The following is a 23,356-nucleotide window of genomic DNA, read 5'->3' as shown; positions in this document are numbered from 1 at the left end:
CGGGGATTCCCTGGGCCCACCAATATTTTATTCAAGCTGGCACCCCCCGTGCAGAGACAGGAAATGGCAGACCATGAACATGAGACTGGGTGGCTGAAAATTTCTTCCCTGAGCCATTTCTCCCCAGGCTGGAGCTGCTATGTTGTTGTTGTTTAGTCATTTAGTCGTGTCCGACTCTTCGTGACCCCATGGACCAGAGCACGCCAGGCACTCCTGTCTTCCACTGCCTCCCACAGTGTGGTCCATCTTTCCCAACATCAGGGTCTTTTCCAGGGAGTCTTCTCTTCTCATAAGGTGGCCAAATTACTGGAGCCTCAGCTTCAGGATCTGTCCTTCCAGTGAGCACTCAGGGCTGATTTCCTTCAAAATGGATTGGTTTGTTCTTCTTGCAGTCCATGAGACTCTCAAGAGTCTCCTCCAGCACCATAATTCAAAAGCATCAATTCTTCGGCGATCAGCCTTCTTTATGGTCCAGCTCTCACTTCCACACATCACTACTGGGAAAACCACAGCTTTAACTATACGGACCTTTGTTGGCAGGGTGATGTCTCTGCTTTTTAAGATGCTCCTAGGTTTGTCATTGTCACTGCCTTGCCGTGATGAAGGGGCTTGAATAACTCAGAAAAGCTATGAGCTATGCCATGCAGGGTACCCAAGATGGACAGGTCATAGTGAAGACTTTTGTCCAAACGCGATCCACCTGGAGCAGGAACGGGCAAGCCACTCCAGTATCCCTGCCAAGAAAACTCCCTGGACAAAGACAACAGGCATATAAAGAGATCTCCGTTATTCTTCAGCAAAGAAATCCGGAGAGCCGATGCTTCTTCTTCTCGGGTCTTGGGAGTTCGGGGGTCCAGGCAGCCACGTGTCCCGCCCAGTCGAAAGAGTTTCGGAAGAAAGAAAAGACCAAATCCAACCCCGCCTCGCCTGGCCAGGCCAAGGAAGACGAGCGCGCTTTCTTCTCTCCCTCCTCCTGCTCCTTTTGTGCAAATCACGTCGAGCGACGTGATTAATCTCTCGGATTCCTGGAAATCTGACATGCTTGAGTTACAGCCCCGCCGCCTCTCCGATTTCGCCAGGAAGCGGCTCGGGCATAATGGGAAACAAAATGTCCTCTGCGCCGCGCTCTCGGCGGCCCTGGCGGTTCCCTTGGAGCCCCCGAACACTTTTATCTCCCATCGCTAACATGGGGGCCGAGGGGCGCGAAATCGAGGCGGGGGGGGGGGAGGGAGGAGAGATGAGAGAGACGCGAGAGGCTCCGGGGTGAATGGCAAGTAGGTCGTCGGGAAGATGCCTGCGTGATCCCGGTCCCGTGAGGGGGAAACGAGACCCGTGTACACCCTCCACACCACCGAAACACGCGTTCATAAGGGGCGGCAGCTGGAGGAGTCAAACTTCCTTTCCCGCTTGAACGCGGTGAAGTTGCGCGCGAGTGGACCCTCTTTAGGATTCCTCTGCGCGCTTAAACTCAGCCCGCCCCTCCCCCCCCCCGCGCGACGCCTCTGAGGAAACGTGCCGGCCTGGAGCGCGGGAAAGTTCCCGCGCTGAGCCAGCCCAGGCGCGCTTTTGCGCGGGAGTCCCGCGGAGTTGCCCCAGGAGTCGGCGCCGGCGGCGGCGCCCTGACTCCAGAGGGAACGGAGCGGGTTCGTCGTGGCCCGCCCGACAAGCGCCCCCGCGGGCTTCTCGGGCAAAGCGGCGGCCGCCGCCGCCGCCTGAGGCGCAGCCAGCAGCGCCGCGCGCCGCGCTCCCTGAGGCGCTCCCGCCTCCCCACCCCGGGCCGTTCCCATTAGCGGGCGGGGCGGGGCGGGGGCTCCCTCGCTTGCTCCTCGCCGCCCTTCTCCCTCCAGGCATTGGCGAGGCCGCCTGTCAATCAGCCGCCAACTCTCCCCCGCCCGCCCGCGTCTCCCCCAGCGCCGCACGACGGGGCTCCGGAGCGCGAAGGCGGCGGCGGCAGCAGCAGACGGGGCTCTGGAGAGCGCGAGCGGGCGCTGCCGATGGAGGAGGCGATGCAGGCGGTGGCGGAGGAGGGCCCCAGCGTGGCCAAGATCTACAAGCAGCAGCGCAGCCCTTACAGCGCCCTCAAGACCTTCCCCAGCAGCCGGAGACCGGCGCTGAGCAAGCGCTACGAGAGACCCACCATGGTGGAGATCCCTCAGGTCAGGGCGGGCGTCGGGCGGCAGCAGCAGCACTTCCAGCCGCTGCCCGCCGTCGGCTCGTCGTCGTCGTCCCTCAGCGAGTACCCGCTGCCTTACCAGGCGCACGGCTCCTACCCCGGCGCCAGAGCCTCGCAGGGCCACCCGCCCCGGACGCCGGCTCCGCAGCTGGGACACCAGGCAGCGGCTCTTGCCTCCGCCGCTTCGTCGTCGTCGGCCAGGTACGGCCACGGCCACCAGGGGGCAGCAAGCAGCAGCAGCAGCGGCAGCAGCGAGGGAAGCGGCAGCCTGGAGCTCAGCGCAGGTACCAACTTTGGCCGAGGGGGCTGGCCGGGGTCGTTGGCGTGTGGTGCCTCTTCTGGCATGCCTTCGCGGGGAGAGAAGTTCAGCTTCCTCCCTCTAACAGACGCCCAAGCTTATTCTGAAGGGTGCTGTGCAAAGTAGCAAGGGTGCCTCTGGGCATGTGCAGAGCACACGACAACCCGGGAGGAGCGCGTTTGCAGTGCTCAGGGTGATCGATAGCCATCATTTTAACGACCGGGGTGCCAACTTGAAGGATATAATCAATCACATGATGCGCATAATCAATCACATGATGCGGTGCAGGCACACCATTTGAATGTCAATACCCATCAACTCGGAAGGGGGTCTGGCCACATCAGATATTTTATTGAGGGGTGTTGAAGGGACCTTGGCCCCTAGGCATTGAATCCTGCGCTTGCAACAGTATAAGCTGGTCCAGGGGTCCCTGTACAGTACTACAGATCAAAGAGGGAATTGAGAACGAGAGGAATAATTCATTGTTCGGGTGAGATGGGAACTGGAAGTCCCCTAGCTAATGCTCCTGGCAACTGCCCTACACCAGTCCTTATGAGGAACTGGTGCCATTGGTTCACACAGCAAGGAGGTCACCTCTGTCAGTGGCGTAGCGTGGGGGGTGCAGGGGGGGCTGGCCGCACCGGGCGCAACATCTAGGGGTTAGGGTTAGGGGGCGCAAATCCACAGGTTAGGGGGCGCAAATTACTTGCCTTGCCCCGGGTGCTGACAACCCACGCTACGCCACTGCCTCTGCGTTTAGGCGTCTTGTCGCTGCTGAGTTGCATGTTGATGGACATCCCTTGCAAACGGCCTTGCAAAGCGTTAGGCAAGCTGACTATAATCCATCTTGGCTGTTGGGCTTTGAGTTGCTTGTCCTGCTATTAAAAACTGGAGGGTTCTTTGGATATAGCTGCATCCCCTCAGTTGGAGAGGGGGAAAGTGATTGTAATTTGACAGAAGGTGCGTGAAAGAGAGAGTGAAGCTGAAGGTTCAAAACTGTGGTTGGTGATAAGTCTGAGTATCCCACATGGGTGGGTTCTTAAAATATTAGAGGGAAGGTCTTCCTCTCCCTTCCCAGCTTCATCTCAAACCCATGGCCCTCCAGAAGCTTTTCACATTTGCTCAGCCTCAGAACTGGTTTAAAATTTCCAGTGCCAGAAGGCAAACATCGATAATATATAGCGGAATGAAAAAAGAGTCTCTGCCCATGCACAAAGCACCTTAAGCCTGCTGATGAATAACCACAGGCTGCATCCTACTCGCCCTCTCCAAGAATTTGCATAAAGGGTTTTACGAGCCAGAGAGTCTAGACTCTCTTCCTTTAGAAATGAAAAGCTAGGGAGTAGCCTCTGGGGACTGCAAGTTACCTGTTGGGAGGTAGTGTGCAAAACACCCTACAGATTGTGGGGTGCTTTAGATCCTAATTGTGGGGAACATTTCCTGGTGTTGGGATCCGCATCTGGATCGAATCTGCTGTGTTCAGTATCACCATTTTTCCTCTTGTCGCACAGCTGCTAGGCCAGAGGGAAGAAGGGCATGGAGGGGGACTGTAGCAGCAGGACTTAATCTAGAGGTGAGAAAACTCAGACCAAAGGGTCAAAATGCAGTCCTCCGTGCCTCTCTGTCTATCCCACAGGACTCTCTCCATGCTACACCTTCTCTTCCAAAGCCATGCCCCTCACAGACCCTGCTTTGCCCATTTCTCTGGCCGAAATGCCTCCTGAACTCTGACAGTGCCTTTTGCTCACCTGTGTGATGAAGGATAGAAAGGGGTGTGTGAATGTGCGTTGAAAATAGCCCACTTGTTGCTCCACCGGCTTCCCCCCCTGGGCATGTGGCCTTAGGAAGGTTGCTGCCCAGGATGGGCATCAGCAGACATTTTTCAGGAGTGGGAGAGTAAAACACTCAAGGTGGGAACAGATTTGTTGTTGTTGTTTAGTCATTTATTCATGTCCAACTCTTTGTGACCCCATGGACCAGAGCACGCCAGGCACTCCTGTCTTCCACTGCCTCCTGCAGTTTGGTCAAACTCATGCTGGTAGCTTCAAGAACACTGTCCAACCATCTCGTCCTCTGTCGTCTCCTTCTCCTTGTGCCCTCCATCTTTCCCAACATCCAGGGAGTCTTCTCTTCTCATGAGGTGGCCAAAGTATTGGAGCCTCAGCTTCAGGATCTCTCCTTCCTCAGGGCTGATTTCCTTAAGAATGGATAGGTTTGATGTGCAGCAGATTAGTTTCTCACCAAAAAAATTGAGAATGCTGTGTGCACATTTTGTCTCCTACTTAAAATATTACAAATGCTAGAAACTTTGTCTCTTTTTTTAATAGAAGATGGGACTTGGGGGATTATGGTTTACCAGTAGAAGGTAGGGACAGTGAGTGCCCATATTCCCCAAAAGGGAGTGTGCCCCCTCAGTTTTCTACCCCTGGTCTCCTCTGACCAGTCCTTGCTGTCGTCCACAATACTCCCTTCCACGATACTAATTGCTGAGCAGGATTCTGGACCATTTTCACTGAGTTTGGAAAAGACTTTCTTGACTGTGTGCCCAGATAAGTGTACCAAATCTTTGCAAAACAAGTGGTTGTAAGAATTTGTGGCTTGGGGCCACTCTGTGTTAGAAGTGGGCTAGGTGGCCGCTACATGCCCCCATCTGCACTATACACATAAAGCAGCACCAGAACACTTTAAACAGTCATGTCTCCTGGGAACTGTAGTTTGTTACCGGTGCTGAGAGTTCTTAGGAGACCCCCTATTGCCCTCACAGAGCCACCATTCTCAGAGTTCCCTAGGAAGAGGGATTGATAGTTAAACCACTGTGACAGTTGTAGAGGGTCTCCTAACAACTCCTAACATCACCCGTAACAAACTACAGTTCCCACGATTTTTTGGAGGAAGCCATGGCTGTTTAAAGTGGTACAATACTGCCTTAAACATATAGTATGCAGGCTGGGCCTCCGATTCCCTCTAAAAACCAGCCTGGAAGAGAGGCAGGAGAGGAAGAAGGAAGCCAGAAGTCCTCAGCTGATTCCTGCTCATCTCTGCTACTTCCCATGGTTAGCAAAGCAGTCTGGGAGGTAGCAAGAAAAGGCTCTCTGTTGGCTGTGTGACTTCCTCCTTCCATGTCCCCCTGTGCGCCCCCCCCAAAAAAAAACCATTTGCACCTGCCTTCTAGGAGTCTTGGACCATCTCCACGTCCCCAAGAGGACCCACTCACATTTTCAGAAGCACTGCCATAGAGAGGCAACCAGGGGAAAGCTGAACGACTGGGCTTTTTTCCCCCATTCAAGTTTATCTTGCTTCCTCTACCAGGATCTACTCTGATGCCTGGGAGTCGCCTCCCCACTCATTCTGATACGTATCAGGTCTGGTCTTGTGGAATCTTGCAATTACAGCGTCCAGGGTCTCCCTCGGTTTTTCCCAAGAAGGACAACCTACTCTTGAAGTTGCCTCTTCCACTGTTAAATAGCTATTCCCATTAGGAAGTTTCTGCTCATGTTCAGCCAGATTCTGCTTCCCTGCAGTCTGAACCCACCTCAGGAGCGACAGATTATGTCTGCTCCTTCTACATGGCAGCCCTTTAAGATATTTAAAAGCATCTACCCTGTGTCTGCCTTAATCTTCTCCTTTCCAGGCTAAACATGCTCATCCGTTACCAAAAGTACAAACACAAGCTTGCTTGCATATCTTGTTTTGGACCTTATTTAACAAATTAACTCCCCTGGTGTGCATTCAACCTTCAGGTGAGTAATAGGATAGAACTGAAAGTATGGATGTAAGAAAAGAAAAGGTCAGAGGGTTCAAGGTGTGGGAGGAGCTGGCAAAAGGAGAAACTAAGCTGTGCTCTTGTAAATGATTATAATAATAGATCTTAAACGGTTCTTGGGAAAGAAGAGTTTGGATTTGATATCCCGCCTTTCACTCCCCTTCAGGAGTCTCAAAGCGGCTAACAATCTCCCTTCCCTTCCTCCCCCACAACAAACACTCTGTGAGGTGAGTGGGGCTGAGAGACTTCAGAGAAGTGTGACTGGCCCAAGGTCACCCAGCAGCTGCATGTGGAGGAGCGGGGAATCGAACCCGGTTCCCCAGATTACAAGACTACCACTCTTAACCACTACACCATCCTTGGAGAGATGCTACCAACAGGAATAGTCATAGAATCAGAAAACTGTAGAGTTGGAAGCCATTCCCAAGTGTCATCTAATCCAACCCCTTGCATTTCAAAAATCTCAACATGGCCTAAGTTTACAGTACAGGCTGATACGATAGGCTTCTTATATTACTTTTTGTCTCCATCATGCACATATGACTTCTGCCCCCAAAGGGGACTTTTTCTTCATTTTGTAATAACTGTTGTAGATACTCTTGCTAGATAAACATTTTAAAAAAGCCAACCTAAGACACCCCCTGAACAAAGTTTTTCATGCCCTGCCTAAACCTTTCTGTAGAAAATGGGTTAGCATTTGGTAGAAATTTCTTATTGCCGCTGCTTTGTGATCAAGATTATTGCTTTTTTGTGACCCGATCTTTTGGATGAGAGCAGCACACTGCTTCTCCAATGAGGTGAGAAAAAACACAGGACACAAATGACCATTGGAGTGACAGCTCACTCTTCTGTGACTTGCTTTCTGTAAAATGTACAGACTCTAGATACAGCCCATTAGCAGAAAACAGACTGTTTAAAAAAATCCCCCCAATAGATGTGTGCATGTAGATTTTGATTTTTTAAAAATATATATACATATATCTAGAAATAAATTTATTGAGCCTTGGTGCGGGGGTGTTAACTGAGATGTAGATCAAAATATTTTCTCTCTCTCAAGGTATAACCTACTAAGATGTTAAATGCATCTCTCCCTCTCTCTATCCCTCTCTCTGTTCTCCTTTTCCTACTGATGGCTTGGTGTTAGAGCTCACGTAGTTCTTGATATGCAGCCTAAATTTGGCACCAGGAAATGGGAAATTGCATCTTTAAGCAGACTACAATCAAAAATGAATTACAATAAATCCTATATAATTGCATAGGTCATTCTCTTTAATGAGATTTTATTAACCTGACTGTCAAGCTTTTGAGTCAGGCAGATATTTTATCTTCTTCAACTGATAAAAGTGTCAGCTATAAACCACCGTATAAATATTCATAAATCTACACATCTGTGGCAGCCTATCAGCATCATTCTTTTGGACATTAAAAGCATTCTAATTACTTTCTGTCTAGCAGAGCTGAAAGGCTGACTGTTATAGTATGTGCTTGGCAGGCATGATTGCTTTTGTTTGCCATCACAAATAACAGCATCCCCGTTTTATATACTGAGGGTCCAAGAAAATAGTCAGGGTTTGACTGAGCAGGCTGAATACTGGGAGGCAACCATCTGGTTTTGATAGCAATGGGCATCTCAACTCATCTGTTCATTTTGACACAGCCTTTGCTTATTTATTTATATAGGAGAATGCAGTGGGGGGGTGGGGGTGGATGAAAGCCTGGTTTGGTCGCTTTGATGGCTGCTTGCCTTTTTTCCAGCAAATGCAATGGTTTTTCATTTGTGTGTGTTTTTAAAGGGCTGCTTCCTTCAAATTCATTGCATCCATCAGATGCCCCTCCCTTAGTGTGCAAGCTGTATCTGCTCTGAGCGGCCTCCTTTGCTTGCCCCTGGGGAGCTTGTGTGTAGGAACTAGCCATTATGGTGGGGCTAATAATATGGAGGAGTTTTTCACTGCCTGACTGGAAGGGAGGTTGACAATGAGCCCTCCTGTGATTTGCCTGCCCGTGTGCATGCACAAATTGCCCTGTGGTGTGAGACTGCTCTGCGAGGGGGACCATCTCTCACTCTGCTACACAGGTGTACCCCAAACCCTTTCCCATCCAACCCCCGCTTGAAAACTTCCAAGGAAGGAGAGGCCACCACCACTCATGAGAGTCTGTTCCGCTGCCAAACAGCTCTTACTGTCGGAAGTGATGTGCTTCATGTGAATGCAGCATGTGTGTGTCGTGAAGGACGCCCTAGATCGCTCAGGGTGTTCTACACATGGTAGGACCAAGACATGAAATTCAAAGAGCTGTGTCACATCACATCATCACATTCCAGAGATCTGTGTGTAACCCATTCTGTTGCTTACAGTCCTATCAATTTCTTCTCTTGTTCTCGCAGGGAGTATCTACACCACAGATATAAACTGGTGTAATAGTCGTTCTTTCCCAACAGAATCACAGTTCAAGGGTGATTGGCAAGTGTTCTTAGCACTTTCATCATGCTACAGTTCCCAATAATTTTTGCAAAAAGCTGCAAACATTTTCAACTGTTCTGAAGTTCATATAGCTCATTGCTTTCTTCAGTTCCTGCAGATCTCTTTAATTTGCAGAATGGAAGAAGTAAATGATTAAAAATGTGATTATTCTTTCTGCCCTGCCAATAAAGCTTTCTGAATATCCGCATTCACTGTCACATCTTCTGTGTAGATCCCCCCATGTACATTAAATAAACAGGTCTTCTAAACTTGTAAATTATTTCTATTCTGCTTTTCATGTCCTCGAGGGAGTTCAGATTGACTGGGTCGAAAGGAGGGATCGGAATATTGTTTCATTATCAAAACACCAGTGCTGTCTTTGCAGAATTGGAATGCCCTTCAGAAGGCATTTAGCTGTCTGGTAAATATGATTGGATACAGAATGTCATTGCATTATTAGTCTAAGAGAATGGAAGGTACGCTTAGGTAAGAGATATGCAGAGCTGCTGTGGAAAGTAGCAGCAAAACAGCAGCACACCAGCTGAATGTTGAAGCTGCTGTTAAGATTTTTCACTTTTGTGCTACTGCTGCTAAAAATTTTCAGTGTGTGTGTGTGTGTGTGTCTGAAGGGACACAGATGTTTCAGCATTGCAGGGTTGTTTTTCAAGGAAGAATGACTTGTATACAAAACGAGGCTTGTTAACAATGCAAACATTTTAGTCACTTCAGGCAGAGAATTACCTAATTATATAAAACCATTGCTGGCACCAGAAAATCAACCCACAGGGAGAGTAGTTACGCAGACCCAAAGAATAGGGAAAGCTTGGTTTTGGAGCTGAAGCAGGGATACTTTGTGATTTTTTTTTTCAGGTGAAGGATTAGCGTGAGTTTCAGAAGTTGTTCTCCCCTACCTTCCTTGTACGCATGGTGAGAGGCAGAGATTGCCCCTTCTGGTATTCCCACTTTTGCACCTCCAGAACACCCCATGTCACTGTAATGTTTGGACAGGGTCTGTCTGCACAAAATCCAATGCACGCAAGGCCAAATCACAAGGCAGATTCAAAAATATTTTTGAAGGGAGGAGGGAAGAGAACTGATGGCACAATTTGAACTTGTGCATGTTAGTTTTTAGGGTGTGTGCACCCTGTTCAAACATTCCGCAGAGTTGTTGCACAAAATATGGTTTGACGTTACAGGCCTGTCTTACCGAATGACACTAAGCCACCCCACCACCCAATGATTTTTATTCCCAGCTTGTTCATCTTGCATTATAGCTGGGTTGTATGTTTTACTTTATATGCTGTTTGCTGTACTATTTGTTTCCTGTCTTTCCAGTGGCTGATGGCCAAAAGCTCGTATGAGATACTGAGTCAGTTTCAAAAGTAGCCCCTATAGGCGTAGATCCGCCCTCCTGATAAGGGCCTTGTTGCTGCTTACCTAGAAGTGGGCAGGGCAGGGAGGGCAGTGGCAAAGGTACTTGTTTCATATGCCAAAGGTCCCAGCTTCAATCCCTGGAATCTTCCAACGAGAGACTGCCACATGAAATTCTAGAGGGGTATTGCTAGAAGTGTACAACTCATGAGCTAGATGAACCCAACGCAGCTTCTTGAAAGACAATCCCTGTGACTGTAGTCACCTCATGTTTCCTTTTGCGGGGTGCCAGGTTGGACTGGGACCAGGAGATTGGGGTTCTAGTTCAAATCCCCCTGCATGTTTGTAATACGGTGCCAATGGGACCTTTCCTTTCATTGCAAACTGCAAGCATGCAGGGTAATTCCAGTTGAGACTGTGGCTTAAAGCCTTTCTCTCTCCGTGGTCCTGATCTGGCTTGATCTCTCCTACCCGGCCTCTTTCTGGCTATTTGTTAAACCACAAAAATGGCAAACCACATGACAAATATTGCCTCATCCTCAACCCTAAGTTAGCACTGTTACCATACCAGAATGTTCATTGGGCACGTTGTTGTATCATACCATCTGTCTTTTATGACAGCTTCTGCAGTTGCCTAGTTAACAGGGCTGTAGTGGCATCTGAGGCCAGATCCACACCTTTGCCACCAACTAACACCATGTAAAATAAGAGTGTGTGTTGAAAAAGCTAAGAGTAGCTGCACTTCTCCCTATTGTTAGTTAGCCAGGTGTCAAGTCTGAGATGTTGGGACGCGGGTGGCGCTGTGGGGTAAACCACAGAGCCTAGGTCTTGCCGATCAGAAGGTCGGCGGTTCGAATCCCCGCGACGGGGTGAGCTCCCATTGCTTGGTCCCTGCTCCTGCCAACCTAGCAGTTTGAAAGCACGTTAAAGTGCAAATAGATAAATAGGTACCGCTCCGGCAGGAAGGTAAACAGCGTTTCCGTGTGCTGCTCTGGTTCTCCAGAAACAGCTTAGTCATGCTGGCCACATGATCCGGAAACTGTGGACAAACGCTGGCTCCCTCAGCCAATAAAGCAAGATGAGCGCCGCAACCCCAGAGTCGGTCACGACTGGACCTAATGGTCAGGGGTCCCTTTACCTTTAAAGTCTGAGATCAGCTCTGCATGTTAAGAGCATAAAAAGATCAGACCAAAGCCCCATCTAGTCCAGCATCTTGTTCTCACAGTGGTAACCAGATGCCTATAGAAAGCCCGCAAGCAGGACCTGAGCACAGCCACACTCTTCCCCCTTGTTATTCCTAGCAACTGGTACACAGAGGCATACTGCTTCCAGTACTTCAGAACTCTTAGGTCAAATAAGAGGGAGGGAGAATGATTCCCCCCTTTCCTTCTTACCCCTCTGCTGAACTCACACATACCTTCATGCTTTGTCATTGGGCCTGAGATACTTCAGCTGGGGTCCCCTCTTGCTCAGCACAAGACTGCCTTTTGTTCTTCTGAAGCAACATATGGAGGGGAATACGTACACATTCTCTGCTGTAAGCTCTGTGAGTTGTCTCCATATCTTGAGCACTGTACTGCATGAGAAACTCACAAGTTCACCATTTGCACATGACCCCCGAGGCTCAAAAGGAGGAAGTGTGAATCTCCAGCTTGCTTTACCTTCACATGCAAAGCCACCTTGAGCTTATTTGTTTTATGACATCAGTAAGAGACGTGGGTGGCGCTGTGGGTTAAACCACAGAGCCTAGGACTTGCTGATCAGAAGGTCAGCGGTTCGGATCCCCACAACAGGGTGAGCTCCCATTGCCCGGTCCTTGCTCCTGCCAACCTAGCAGTTCGAAAGCATGTCAAGGTGCAAGTAGATAGATAGGTACCGCTCTGGCGGGAAGGTAAACGGCGTTTCCGTGAGCTGCTCTGGTTCACCAGAAATGGCTTAGTCATGCTGGCCACATGACCCAGAAGCTGTACACCGGCTCCCTTCGCCAGCAAAGCGAGATGAGCGCCGCAACCCCAGAGTCATTCACAACTGGACCTAATGGTCAGGGGTCCCTTTACCTTTAAGAGGCTATTTTCATGAGGTGTTGAATTGAGCTATAGGACTTCAGACCACGATCAAGGCAAGGATTGTCTCTTTGAAAGTCCCCCAGGGTTTAAAACCAAAATGCCACTTCCCTGCACATGGAAAGCTAGTGAGTTGGGTGAAAGGGTTTTAGCCTTGCTTGATGTATTAACTTTCCATGTGCAAGTAGTTTTTCCTTGATTTGTTAAAATTTTCAGTTCAAGAAGGAATGTGCTTTTTTTCTGCACGTTTTGAGCAGGGTTGCAAAATGCCTCTTCAGTAAGTGAAAGGCTGACTCTCAAACCTTCTGTTCTTCAGTTTTCAGTCTTCAGTTTACAGTTTTAGTTTGGGCAAGATAATCCTTTTGAATCAGAACAGTGCACCCAAGCACGTAAATAAACACCATGCCTCTTTATGTTCTTTTTGTGAACTTTTACACCCACACTGTTGTTAATAGCACTGGATTTGGAACTGTTATCCAGCATCCAGTTGAGGCTAAGATCTGAGGGATTTTGGTATGTAAAATGTTGCTGAAACCACCCAAGACTGTTTTAAGTTCCGCCTTGTTTCCTTCATTGTACCAGCTGGTGCCATTCCTACAGTAGGACAAAAAGGTTCTACAGCACAAGCTCTAATTTTGTTTGGGCACCTGCAGTTTTCAGAGAAGATGCACCGGCACATGATTTAAGAGTCAACCATAATGGCGCAGCTTGAATTTGCCAAAATGTGACTGAATACCAGCTGAAAATAGGAATAGGCTGGAAACACCCTTGGAGCCCAACAGTGTCTAGAGAGTGCCATGTTGGTCATCCCTGGTTGAAGCTATTGGTTGGAACATGTGATGGGACGATGAGCTGCTTGTGCGTAAAATGCAAGTCCCTCAGAGTTTGATCAGGTTTTCAAACCTCTGCCTGTGACGGAGCCCCTCCAGCATGGCTGCGTCAATCACTAGTAGAATCCGAAAGTGGCTGCTTTCGGAAACGTTTCCAACATAAAAGCTCCTTAACGGAAACACGTCGTCTGGCCTCTCGGCGTGACAGTTTCCGTCGAGGTGTGGGTGTCCCTATAGGAGGTCCTGAGACCTCCCCACTGGTTTCGCTTGAAGCGTCTCTGAGCCATCCCTCCGACTCACTTTCCCTTGGAGTTCTTGCTCGCCCTCTACTGGTTCCCTCTTCCGCTGCTACTGCTCTCTCAACCTCAGGGAGCCTTTGCACCTGCGGCGCTTTAGATGTCAGTTCCCTGACATCCACCTCCCCTCCAGGGCCCCCTTCACCCCCTCCCGTCTCCTCTCCTACTGGCGGTGAGGAGGTAAAACCCCTGAAAGAACCTCCCTCATCTTCCGACGTCGCGAACACTTCCTTCCACTTGTTGCTGTTCCTACTCTCTAGGTACTCTTCGTCATCAGAGTCCACTCCATCTTCCAACTCCGACTCCGCGAACCCTTCCATTTCCTCTTCCTCATCGGTGGTGCCGAAATACTCCCTCCTAAACCTTGCTATAGGCTGAGGTTTCCTCGGGAACCTTTGGTGGAACGTTTCTGTTAAAACCTCGTCATTGACTTCCTCTGCACTTACCCAGGTGTTTTCTGACTCCGGTTCCCCTTCCCACGCCACCAAATACTCCACCTGATTACCCTTCCACCTGGAATCGAGGATTTCCGCTACATGGTTGCGGCGTTCCCTCTCTTCCAAGGCTGGTCCCCTGACGTGCTCCCCTTCACGTCCCCCCCTGTATGGTGACAGTAACGACCTGTGGAACACTGGGTGCAATTTCATGTGGTTGGGTAATTGGAGTTTGAAAGCTACCGGGTTGACCTGCTGAATCACCTCAAAGGGTCCCAATCTTCTGGGCCTCAGTTTCTTACAACCCCCTTTGAACGGCAACCCTTGGGTTGACAACCACACTTGATCCCCCACCCTTATGGTTTCACCTTCCCTTCTGTTCTTGTCTGCCTGCTTCTTATATTGTGCCTTGGCCCTTTCTAAGTTGAGCTGGAGCTGCTGATGGATGGCTTCCATCTCTTCTACAAAATGTTCAGCCGCTGGAACGCTCCATCTCTCCCCTCCTTCCCCTGGAAATGCCCTGGGGTGACACCCGTAATTAGCCAAAAAGGGACTCATCCCTGTGGACACATTCTCCGCATTATTGTAGGCAAATTCTGCCAACGCCAACTTTTCGACCCAATCGTTCTCTCTGTCATTGACATAACACCTAAGATATTGTTGAAGAATGCCATTTGCCCTTTCCGCCTGCCCGTTGGTTTCAGGGTGCCGGGCAGTTGAAAAATTAACTTCCACGTGTAGCAAGCTCATGAGCTTCCTCCAGAACCTGGAAGTAAATTGTTTGCCTCGATCTGAGATCACCCTCGAGGGAGCCCCGTGCAACCTAAAGATATGTTCCACAAACAACTTCGCCGTTTCTTCCGCTGTGACTGCATGTGAGCATGCTACAAAATGGCACATCTTAGTTAACAGGTCTACTACTACCATGATGGCTGTTTTCCCCTTGGACCTTGGCAGATCCGTCATAAAATCTATTGATATCGCTTCCCAAGGCCGTTCTGGTGTGGGTAAAGGTTCTAATAACCCTGCCGGCGCCCTTCTTTCCCCTTTGGCTCGCTGACATTGGTCACACCCTCTTACATACTCCCTTACATCTTCCCTCACCTTAGGCCACCAAAATTCCCTGGTAACCAACCACATGGTTTTGTGTTGCCCAAAATGTCCCGCCGTGGGGCTATCATGCAACTGCTTGAGTACTCTCCCCCTCAATTCACCTTCGGGTATATACAGTGCCCCTTTGTAATACAATGCCCCATTTCTTTCCTCAAAACCTCCGGGGCTCTCGCCCTCCCCCCTGAGACCTCTGAGCTTATCCTGGGCATATTCATCATTTTCCGTTTCCTCCACCAGTTCCCGTTGCCCCACCAGCGCCGCCCCACACACCCAGCGGTCCTCCGGGATGACATGTCTCTCTTCGATCACCTCCTCCCCTTCCCAATATTCTGGTTTGCGTGAGAGCGCATCCGCCCTGACGTTTTCTGGGCCTGGCACATAACAAATCTCAAAGTTAAATTTGGAGAATTCCTGTGCCCATCTCACTTGTCGTTGGTTGAGCACTCGAGCTGTTCTCCAATACTCTAAATTTTTGTGGTCGGTGCACACTTGCACCTTGTGTTGTGCCCCAATTAATAAATGTCTCCACCTCCGGAATGCTTCGTGAATGGCAAGTAGTTCCCTGTCATACACCGTGTAATTCCTCTCGGACTTATTCAGTTTCCGCGAGAAGAATGCACACGGTCTCCACTCCGACGCACTCCTCCCCGGTTGAAGAAGGACCGCCCCTATAGCCCGGTCGGATGCATCTGTTTCCACTCTCATGGGTTTTTGTAAATCCACATGCAGAAGTTGTTCTTCCGAGGCGAAAGCCCTTTTCAGTTCTTCAAAGGCTCGATCCGCCTCCACCGTCCAAACAAATTTCTTCTTGCTGCTGAGGCAGTCGGTGATGGGCGCCGTCAAGTGGGCAAAGTTCTTGATGAACTTCCGATAAAAGTTCCCAAACCCCAAGAATCTTTGCACGTCCTTCTTGGTCTTCGGTGTCTTCCATTCCAGTACCGCTTGAACCTTGCCTGGATCCATGGCCAATCCCTTGTCTGACAAGCGGTACCCCAGGAATTCCACCTCCTTGGTATGAAACTGGCACTTCTCCAGTTTCACCCACAGCTGGTTGGCTTGCAGCCTGCCCAACACTTCTCGAACGTCCCTCACATGCTGTTCCTCATCTTCCGAATACACCAACACGTCGTCTAAAAAGGCCACACAGTTCTTGTAGAGCAAAGGTCCCAGAACGTGGTTTATAAAAGCTTGAAAACAGGCGGAGCCCCCTTGTAGACCGAAGGGCATAACGAGGTATTCAAAGGCTCCCAAAGGGGTAAACATGGTGGTCTTCCATTCATCTCCCTTCCTTATGCGTATCAGATTGTACGCCCCCCGCAGGTCCAGTTTTGTAAAAATCTTTCCCTTCCTTACTCTGGTCAAAATGTCGTCAATTCGGGGCATAGGGAAAGCCAGGGGCTCCGACACTGCATTGAGGGCCCTGAAGTCACACACCAGTCTCGGTTTGTCTGTGTTCTTTTTGTCCACAAAAAACACTGGGCTGCCCCCCACCGCTCGGGACTCTCTGATGAAACCTCGCTTCAAGTTTTTGTCAATGAACTCCCTCAGCTCCTGCATCTCCCTGTCTGACATGGCGTACAGCTTGCCTACTGGGAGTTGGGCCCCTGGGAGTAGGTTGATTTGACAGTCAAAGGGTCTATGCGGTGGCAGTTTGTCTGCTTCCCTTTCGCTGAATACGTTGCTCAGATCTGCGTATTGCGGGGGCACCTTCCCTTTGCCCATCACTTCCATCCCCGCTAGGGTGACTCTGTCTCCTCCCGAGACCTTCCCCTCCTTGCAGTGTTCTAGGCAATGCGCTGACCCAAAGGAGACCACCCTCTGATGCCAGCCCACTAGCGGATCGTGTAGCGCCAGCCAGCTCATCCCCAAAATGATGGGCGCTCCTCCCAGGATGGCCACATTAAACGCTATCTGTTCGGTGTGCCTTGCCACTCTCATTATCATCGGGACAGTCTGTTGGCTAACTTCTCCCCCCAACAGCTCTCTGCCGTCAATCGTAGTCACCTGCAAGGGGTTACTTAAAGGGATGGTCTGTATCTGGTGCTCAGCTGCAAACTCCTTACTCATGAAATTACAGGAGCTGCCTGAATCCAAAAGCGCCTTGACCTTTAGTGGGTGTCCGTTTGGCAGTTCTAGTAACACCTCTATCACTAAAGCAGGTCTGGGAGGTTCTGGCATGGGCACTTTCATTGCTCTTTGGCCTGGCTGCTGTGCCCCGACGGTGGCAGCCAGGCGTTGGCTTTTACTTGCTCCTTGCTTTCCTCTTCCTTTCCCCCAACAGCTCCTGCCATCCCTTGCCATTCCTTTCTTTGTGGGCAGACTCTGGCAAAGTGCCCTGGCTGTTGGCAGAGATAACATCTCTTGGCGCTCTTTCCCTCCTTCTTCCGCCCTTCACTGGGATTTGAAACTGCGCGCGCCCGCGCTGTTCCAACTTCCATCGGCTCTGCCGGCGGGAAAGATGGCTCTGGAATGTCTGGAATGCGGAACTCCCTCCAACGGTCTCCTTTCCCTTCCCGCCTTTCCAAAGCCCTCGCCTCCTGGCGCGCTCCTATGGCCAGCGCAGATTTGGTTAATTGGTCCATAGACTCCGCCCTGGGCCCCCGGGAAAGCTCATCTTTGACGGTTGAAGAAAGCCCCTCTTCGAACAGCATTTGGATGGGCTCCGCCGATAGGTCCCACCCCAATTTATGAATCAGCATAGTAAATTCAGTCCAGTACTCACGGACAGATCTGCTTCCTTGCTGGCAAGCCATTAACTGCCTTCGCACCACCCCCTGCTCAATATCGCTGGAAAACATCAGGTCCATGGCACGAAAAAACTTCCTCGTGTCCTTTAAGATCTCATTATTCGCTGCCATCAGGGGTCTAACCCAATCTTTCGCCCCGGATTCGAGATGGCCAATCACATACGCCACTCGCGATTCCTCGTCGGGGAAGTCATCAAACTGCAAGTTTAGAGCGTATTGCATCTCTGTTCTAAAGGCATGATAGTTCCTGGGATCCCCCCCGAATTTCTGCACCAATCCTGGTACCTTTCTGGCGAGCGGGGTGGTTTTCTCCTTTCCCTTTTCTGCATCCTGAGCCCTCCTCTCCTCAAGCCTCGCCGTTTGCAGCGCCAACTGGATCTCCAACGCTCTGTACCTTTCTTCCAGGCTTGGACCCCCTCCAGCTGCTCCTGCACCCCCGGTTCCGGCTGGGTTGCTCATGATGCTTCTCTCTGCACAAGCTGGCTTTCGGTGACTTTCGGATTGCTGTGATGGGACGATGAGCTGCTTGTGCGTAAAATGCAAGTCCCTCAGAGTTTGATCAGGTTTTCAAACCTCTGCCTGTGACGGAGCCCCTCCAGCATGGCTGCGTCAATCACTAGTAGAATCCGAAAGTGGCTGCTTTCGGAAACGTTTCCAACATAAAAGCTCCTTAACGGAAACACGTCGTCTGGCCTCTCGGCGTGACAGTTTCCGTCGAGGTGTGGGTGTCCCTATAGGAGGTCCTGAGACCTCCCCACTGGTTTCGCTTGAAGCGTCTCTGAGCCATCCCTCCGACTCACTTTCCCTTGGAGTTCTTGCTCGCCCTCTACTGGTTCCCTCTTCCGCTGCTACTGCTCTCTCAACCTCAGGGAGCCTTTGCACCTGCGGCGCTTTAGATGTCAGTTCCCTGACAGAACATACGCAACATAGTCTGATACTATAAGTGGTATTGTTTTTTCCAATATGTAAAAAATAAAAGAGACTCAGGACAGCAACAGCTTCCTTACTCATTTGGTGTTATATCTACCCAGAAAGCTGTCTGTGGACAAAAGCCAGCTCCCTCGGCTTGAAGTGAGATGAGCTCCGCACTTCATAGTTGGCTTTGACTGGACTTAACCTTCCAGGGGTCATTTACCTTTACCTTTTACCATATCTACAAATTTATCTTTTCCTGATTTTAAAATGTGATAAGTCATTTACATTTAAATTTGCGGCTTCAAAAGTAGATCATGCCTACAATCTAGGGGAAATCATAATATTTAACGCAGCATATATAATGTAATTTGAAGTCTCCATTCATATGCTGCTGCTTCTTCTGTGAATGGAGGAGGTGCAGGGGAGATACAAAAGGCAGAGAACTTCTGAGAACTTGGGATCATCCTGATTAAAATGCGCACAGTAAATACAGCTTCAGGTCTAGAATCTGATTATAGGATTAAAAGGGATGAAAAACTGCTGTGTATTTGAATTACAAAGTTCCAATCAATATCTTCCTTTGATATTTTTCAAAAGAGAAATGGAGTGAGTGAATAATGAGGGAAGGCAACCTTATATTGAGGCTGATACTGATATTTACATTTTCATTATTCTTTTATCATCTGATCATGATGTTAGCAGGAGTCTCTCGTTAGTTTTTTGTTTCCTGTTTTCTCATTCTCTAGAGCTGTGTGACTCCTGTGGAAGCTTCCTTCCACCAAATGTGTCCAGGGTGGGTTTAGAGTTGTCTGTTGTCAGGTGGGCTTTGGTTTGGGGTTGGCATTGAGGGAAAGCAGGGTTCTTCTGCCTTTCACAACGGTGTGGCAGGCAGAAATTCAACAGGCTGAGCTTGGAAAGTTTCATTTGCTCACATTCTGTCTGTCAGACATTTTATTATGTGTAAAACCACTTATTTTATTTTTGTGTCCTCCACACCACCTGCAAAAAAAGGACACACATTTGCACATGACACAGAGCAAATGTGAATGTTATGCAAATCTGTGTCCTCTTTGGTGAGTGGGTTGGAGGGTCTAAGCTACATACATTGTACTGGACTCTTCAAATCTGTTGGCACCCCTGGACATATTCCAGAGTCTAAAATGACATCATGCTGGGTGGTGGCCTTAGATCTTTAGAATCCATCAGGGCTAGAATAAGGAATAGAGTTTCTGCACTTCCTGGGAGCTCTCCATGGTCCTGCAGTGCCTTACGTCTTGATGGGTACATGGGCCAAAGTAGACATTGCGTTCACATGGGATGGGGTTGGTTATGAAGGAAAGGCAGCCTGGAGGAATGACTGGTTGTAAGGGGGACAAACTAGCCATTAGCCATATTGTTCACCCCGCAGGTGTATGTCTCCCTGTGGAAGGAAGTTTTCATCAGATGTCTGTAGACTAGATGTGTGAGATCTACAGAGTTCTGCATCCAAATGCGAGACTGAAAACACCTACCTCCATTTGTTCAGTAAAATGGAATTGAAAATGGCATTTTTGCAGTTGGGTATCCTCCACCTTTAGTCCCTGGTCCCTCTGAACAAGGGCTAGTGCAACCTAAAATTGACCATCACCACACTGATTGTCAGCAAGGGGATCAGGGCATGCATGAAATATGTTGAATGTTCATGCAGGGCTGCCACTTGGGTAGCAAAGGGGACAGTTCCCTCTCTCATGTCTATCGTATCTGTGTCCTGTCCTTTTTCTTCATATAGGGTGTGCATAACCTTATTTTGCTTGTGATCGTTGCGGCAAACAAGTTAATAAGGTTGAGTCATAGGGCCACCTATTGAGCTTCATGGCCAAAGCAGGGATTTGAACCCAAGTCTTCCCAGCCCAAAGCCATCATGTTGTGCAACACATCACTCTGGCTCTCTGGAATGCTCTTTAGATACTTTCCCCAACCAAGTGAGAACTATTTATCCAAAAGAACTATGTGATCAGCCCTACTTGTGTGGCTGACTTATTTAAGAGTCTTCTCTGCCGCACAGGACCTTGTCATGGAGAAGCAGCTTCCGCATGGGCTGAGATAATGTCTTTAAAGTTCCATTATTCCTCTCCAACATGCTGATGATGCAATACACCAGTCGTCTGGATGTTCTGCACACACATGTCCCTTCCCTACTGAAAGTTAATATTGTCCTCCTGCACCAAAGCATTGCAGATGGCGTGTGTCCTCCATCTCCCACCCCATAAGAGACCTGCTTGGCTTTTTCCCGCCTTTGCAAAGCAGGCTTCAGACCTCTCCTCATCAAGTATTTGGGGAGTGAGGAATGCCAAAAACACATCCATGCATATAAAAGGCAGGTATAACATATCCCACCCACTGAAAGGGGCCACAAATATCTAAAATGCTTCAAATTAAGGGCCAGTTTCCTGGTTAGAGAAAAATGTGTTTGTTTAGCACCTTAAAGTAGATAGTGATGGCGCCAAGCCTGGGGAGAGCACTCCATAAGTGGGGAGGCACCACTGAAAAGGCCTGTTCTCTGTTGCCATCATCTGCACCTCCTTCAGAAGGGCACAAATAGGAGGGCCTTGGGTGCCAGACACAGGGCCTGGGTTGGTTCATGTGCAGAGAGGCAGTAATGATGATGATGATGATGATGATGCAGGACCGTGGTGAATTTAAGGTGTTTGTGTGATGTTGTCTTGCTGTTTCCATCCATAATGTATTCTGGATTTTTACTGTAATCTACTTCCTCATTCTATCCAGCTAGCCAACTAGACTGTCTCTACTTTGGGTTTCTGTGATTTGTCTCCTCTTCTGTTTCAGAGAGCCGTATGATTCTGGATGCCTTTGCCCAGCAGTGCAGCCGGGTTCTTAGTCTTTTAAACTGTGGTGGGAAACTTCTGGACAACAGCCGCACTCAGTCTTTGGTTTCCTGTGTTAAGCAGGAGAGCCTGAGCTTTAGTGAAAGACCAGAGCAGTGCCAGATTGGGAAAATGGTCCATAGCCAAGCGTCAGACAACTTGGACCTAGAGCTGCAGTACATGCACAAGAAGCAGCAGACCTCTGCTTTTCTGAGGGTCTTTACTGATTCCCTTCAAAACTATTTGCTTTCTGGAAGCTTTCCATCTCAGAATGCTTCCTCCTTGAGTGATTTTGGCCATTTGGCCGACGTGGATCCACTTTCAACCTCTCCAGTGCACACGTTGGGTGGATGGACATCCCCAGCAACCTCTGAGTCCCATGGCCACCCGTCCTCTTCCACGCTTCCAGAGGAGGAGGAGGAGGAAGAGGAAGGCTACTGTCCTCGTTGCCAAGAGCTGGAGCAGGAGGTAATTTCATTGCAACAAGAAAACGAGGAACTCCGACGGAAGCTGGAGAGCATTCCAGGTAATCCTAACGGAACCATTTAAGACATCTAGTGCTGTAGATATATAAGGTGCAAGGCCCAATGACTAGCATCTATAAATCCTGTTAACATCAGTTTGTGCTGTTTGGTTTAAGGGTCAAGGCCACCATGGATGTTTGATGTACCAGAATGCAGAGGCATAGTTCCAAATAAACACGTTTCATGTCAGGATATTGTTACTTGTCACTTTGCAGTAGCGTAACCAACATAAAGTGTTCCGTCCTTAAAACGTCATCCTTCATGATTAAATAAATGGGTTAGCATACTATCAGTACTATTGTTCAACAGAAAGGTTAGCTAGGAATATCTATTTTTTCCAAGTCCAGAGGGCTGTTCCTTCCTTCTCAGATTGGATGGCAGGGCCTCTTTGAGTGTAGCACCCACCCTTTGGAAACCTCTTCTTAGCTAGTTTCCTTTAGCCTCCTACAAATTCCAGTGAGACAGGAGTAAGTATACTCCAGCACATTTCTTTGGTATAACCTGTGTCCTCAGATGACTTAACATAGACCAAGGGTGGTGGTGTCAGACTCCCAACTCCCATCATTCCTGGTTGCATTGGCCATCCCAATATAGACAATGCTCAGATAACTCTCATCCTGAGAATCAGCATCTCAAGGCCCCTATTTAATGAGAAAAGGCGTCAGTGGCCAGGTAGCATTTTGTAGCCTGCTGCCCTCTCTCACTCTCCCACCGTTGTTCTAGAAGACCCTTGCCTGAAACCCTGGAGAGCCAACCAGTGCAGCCAATATTGAGCTAGTCTAAGCAATAGACTGACCTGCTAAATTTGACGTGCAGTGATGTAACTCTATTCACCATTCACATTTTTCCCCTTGCTTCTCCCTACTCCTGCCTCAAACTTCATGTTACATCATTAGAGTTCCTACTGGTTTATTCATTGTCCGTTCCCTTTCTTGCTCGCAGTGTTTGGGTACTCCTGCAGGCAGCTGGCATGAACAGCCTGCCCTGAACTGCTCACGCAGTCCTATTTGGCATGGGCTTTCCTCACCCACCTGTACTTAGTGACTTGCCCATCTATGAAATTGCACGTAGCTTGAAGGTGTAACTGCTCTGCCCACATCCACCCCAAATGATGGAAATTAAGAGGCATGCTTCATGCTGGAGATCTAGGGGCTGCTGTGAGAAGTGGGAGAGGTGGCCTTGTGATTGACACATGGGCGAGCCCATCAAAATCAAGCACGGTATGGCTGGCTCCAAGCCAACTTCCCCATGCTTGATCCACATTTCCTGCCACCACATCTCTGACTCTTTCTTTTTAAGAGTCTCTGTATTCTCTTCTCCCTTCTCGCCCTTCCTGTATTTTACATTTCTGTCCAATGTTTACCCCACCTTTCTTCCAAGGGAGGCATTTCTTTAGTCTTGCAACAATCCCGGGAGGAGTTGGTGGTGAGGGCTGTCCTGCTGAGGATTTCTTCACACATCACAAAGGAGCAAACCTCAGGAAGGAAGAGTAAACAAAACTGTTCT

At 49.2% G+C, this 23,356-nt stretch overlaps 1 protein-coding gene across 2 annotated transcripts in view; it reads left to right on the top strand.

The window, feature by feature from the left end:
- Nucleotides 1–1,927: 1,927 nt before the first annotated feature.
- The window catches only part of BEND4 (BEN domain containing 4), a 31,795-nt gene continuing 10,366 nt past the window's right edge, over nt 1,928–23,356 (top strand). For both annotated transcript variants that reach the window (XM_081924536.1, XM_081924537.1), the window contains exons 1-2: nt 1,928–2,457; nt 21,289–21,852. In XM_081924536.1, coding sequence (XP_081780662.1) covers nt 1,995–2,457; nt 21,289–21,852 — 1,027 coding nt within the window. In that variant the 5' untranslated portion in view covers nt 1,928–1,994. The remainder of the gene's footprint in view (nt 2,458–21,288; nt 21,853–23,356) is intronic.

Source organism: Podarcis melisellensis (genome assembly GCF_964234715.1).
Source record: "Podarcis melisellensis genome assembly, chromosome: 9".
NCBI lineage: Eukaryota > Metazoa > Chordata > Lepidosauria > Squamata > Lacertidae > Podarcis > Podarcis melisellensis.
The sequence above is the reverse complement of the archived record's forward strand: the minus strand, read 5'-3'. Positions and strand labels throughout refer to the sequence as shown.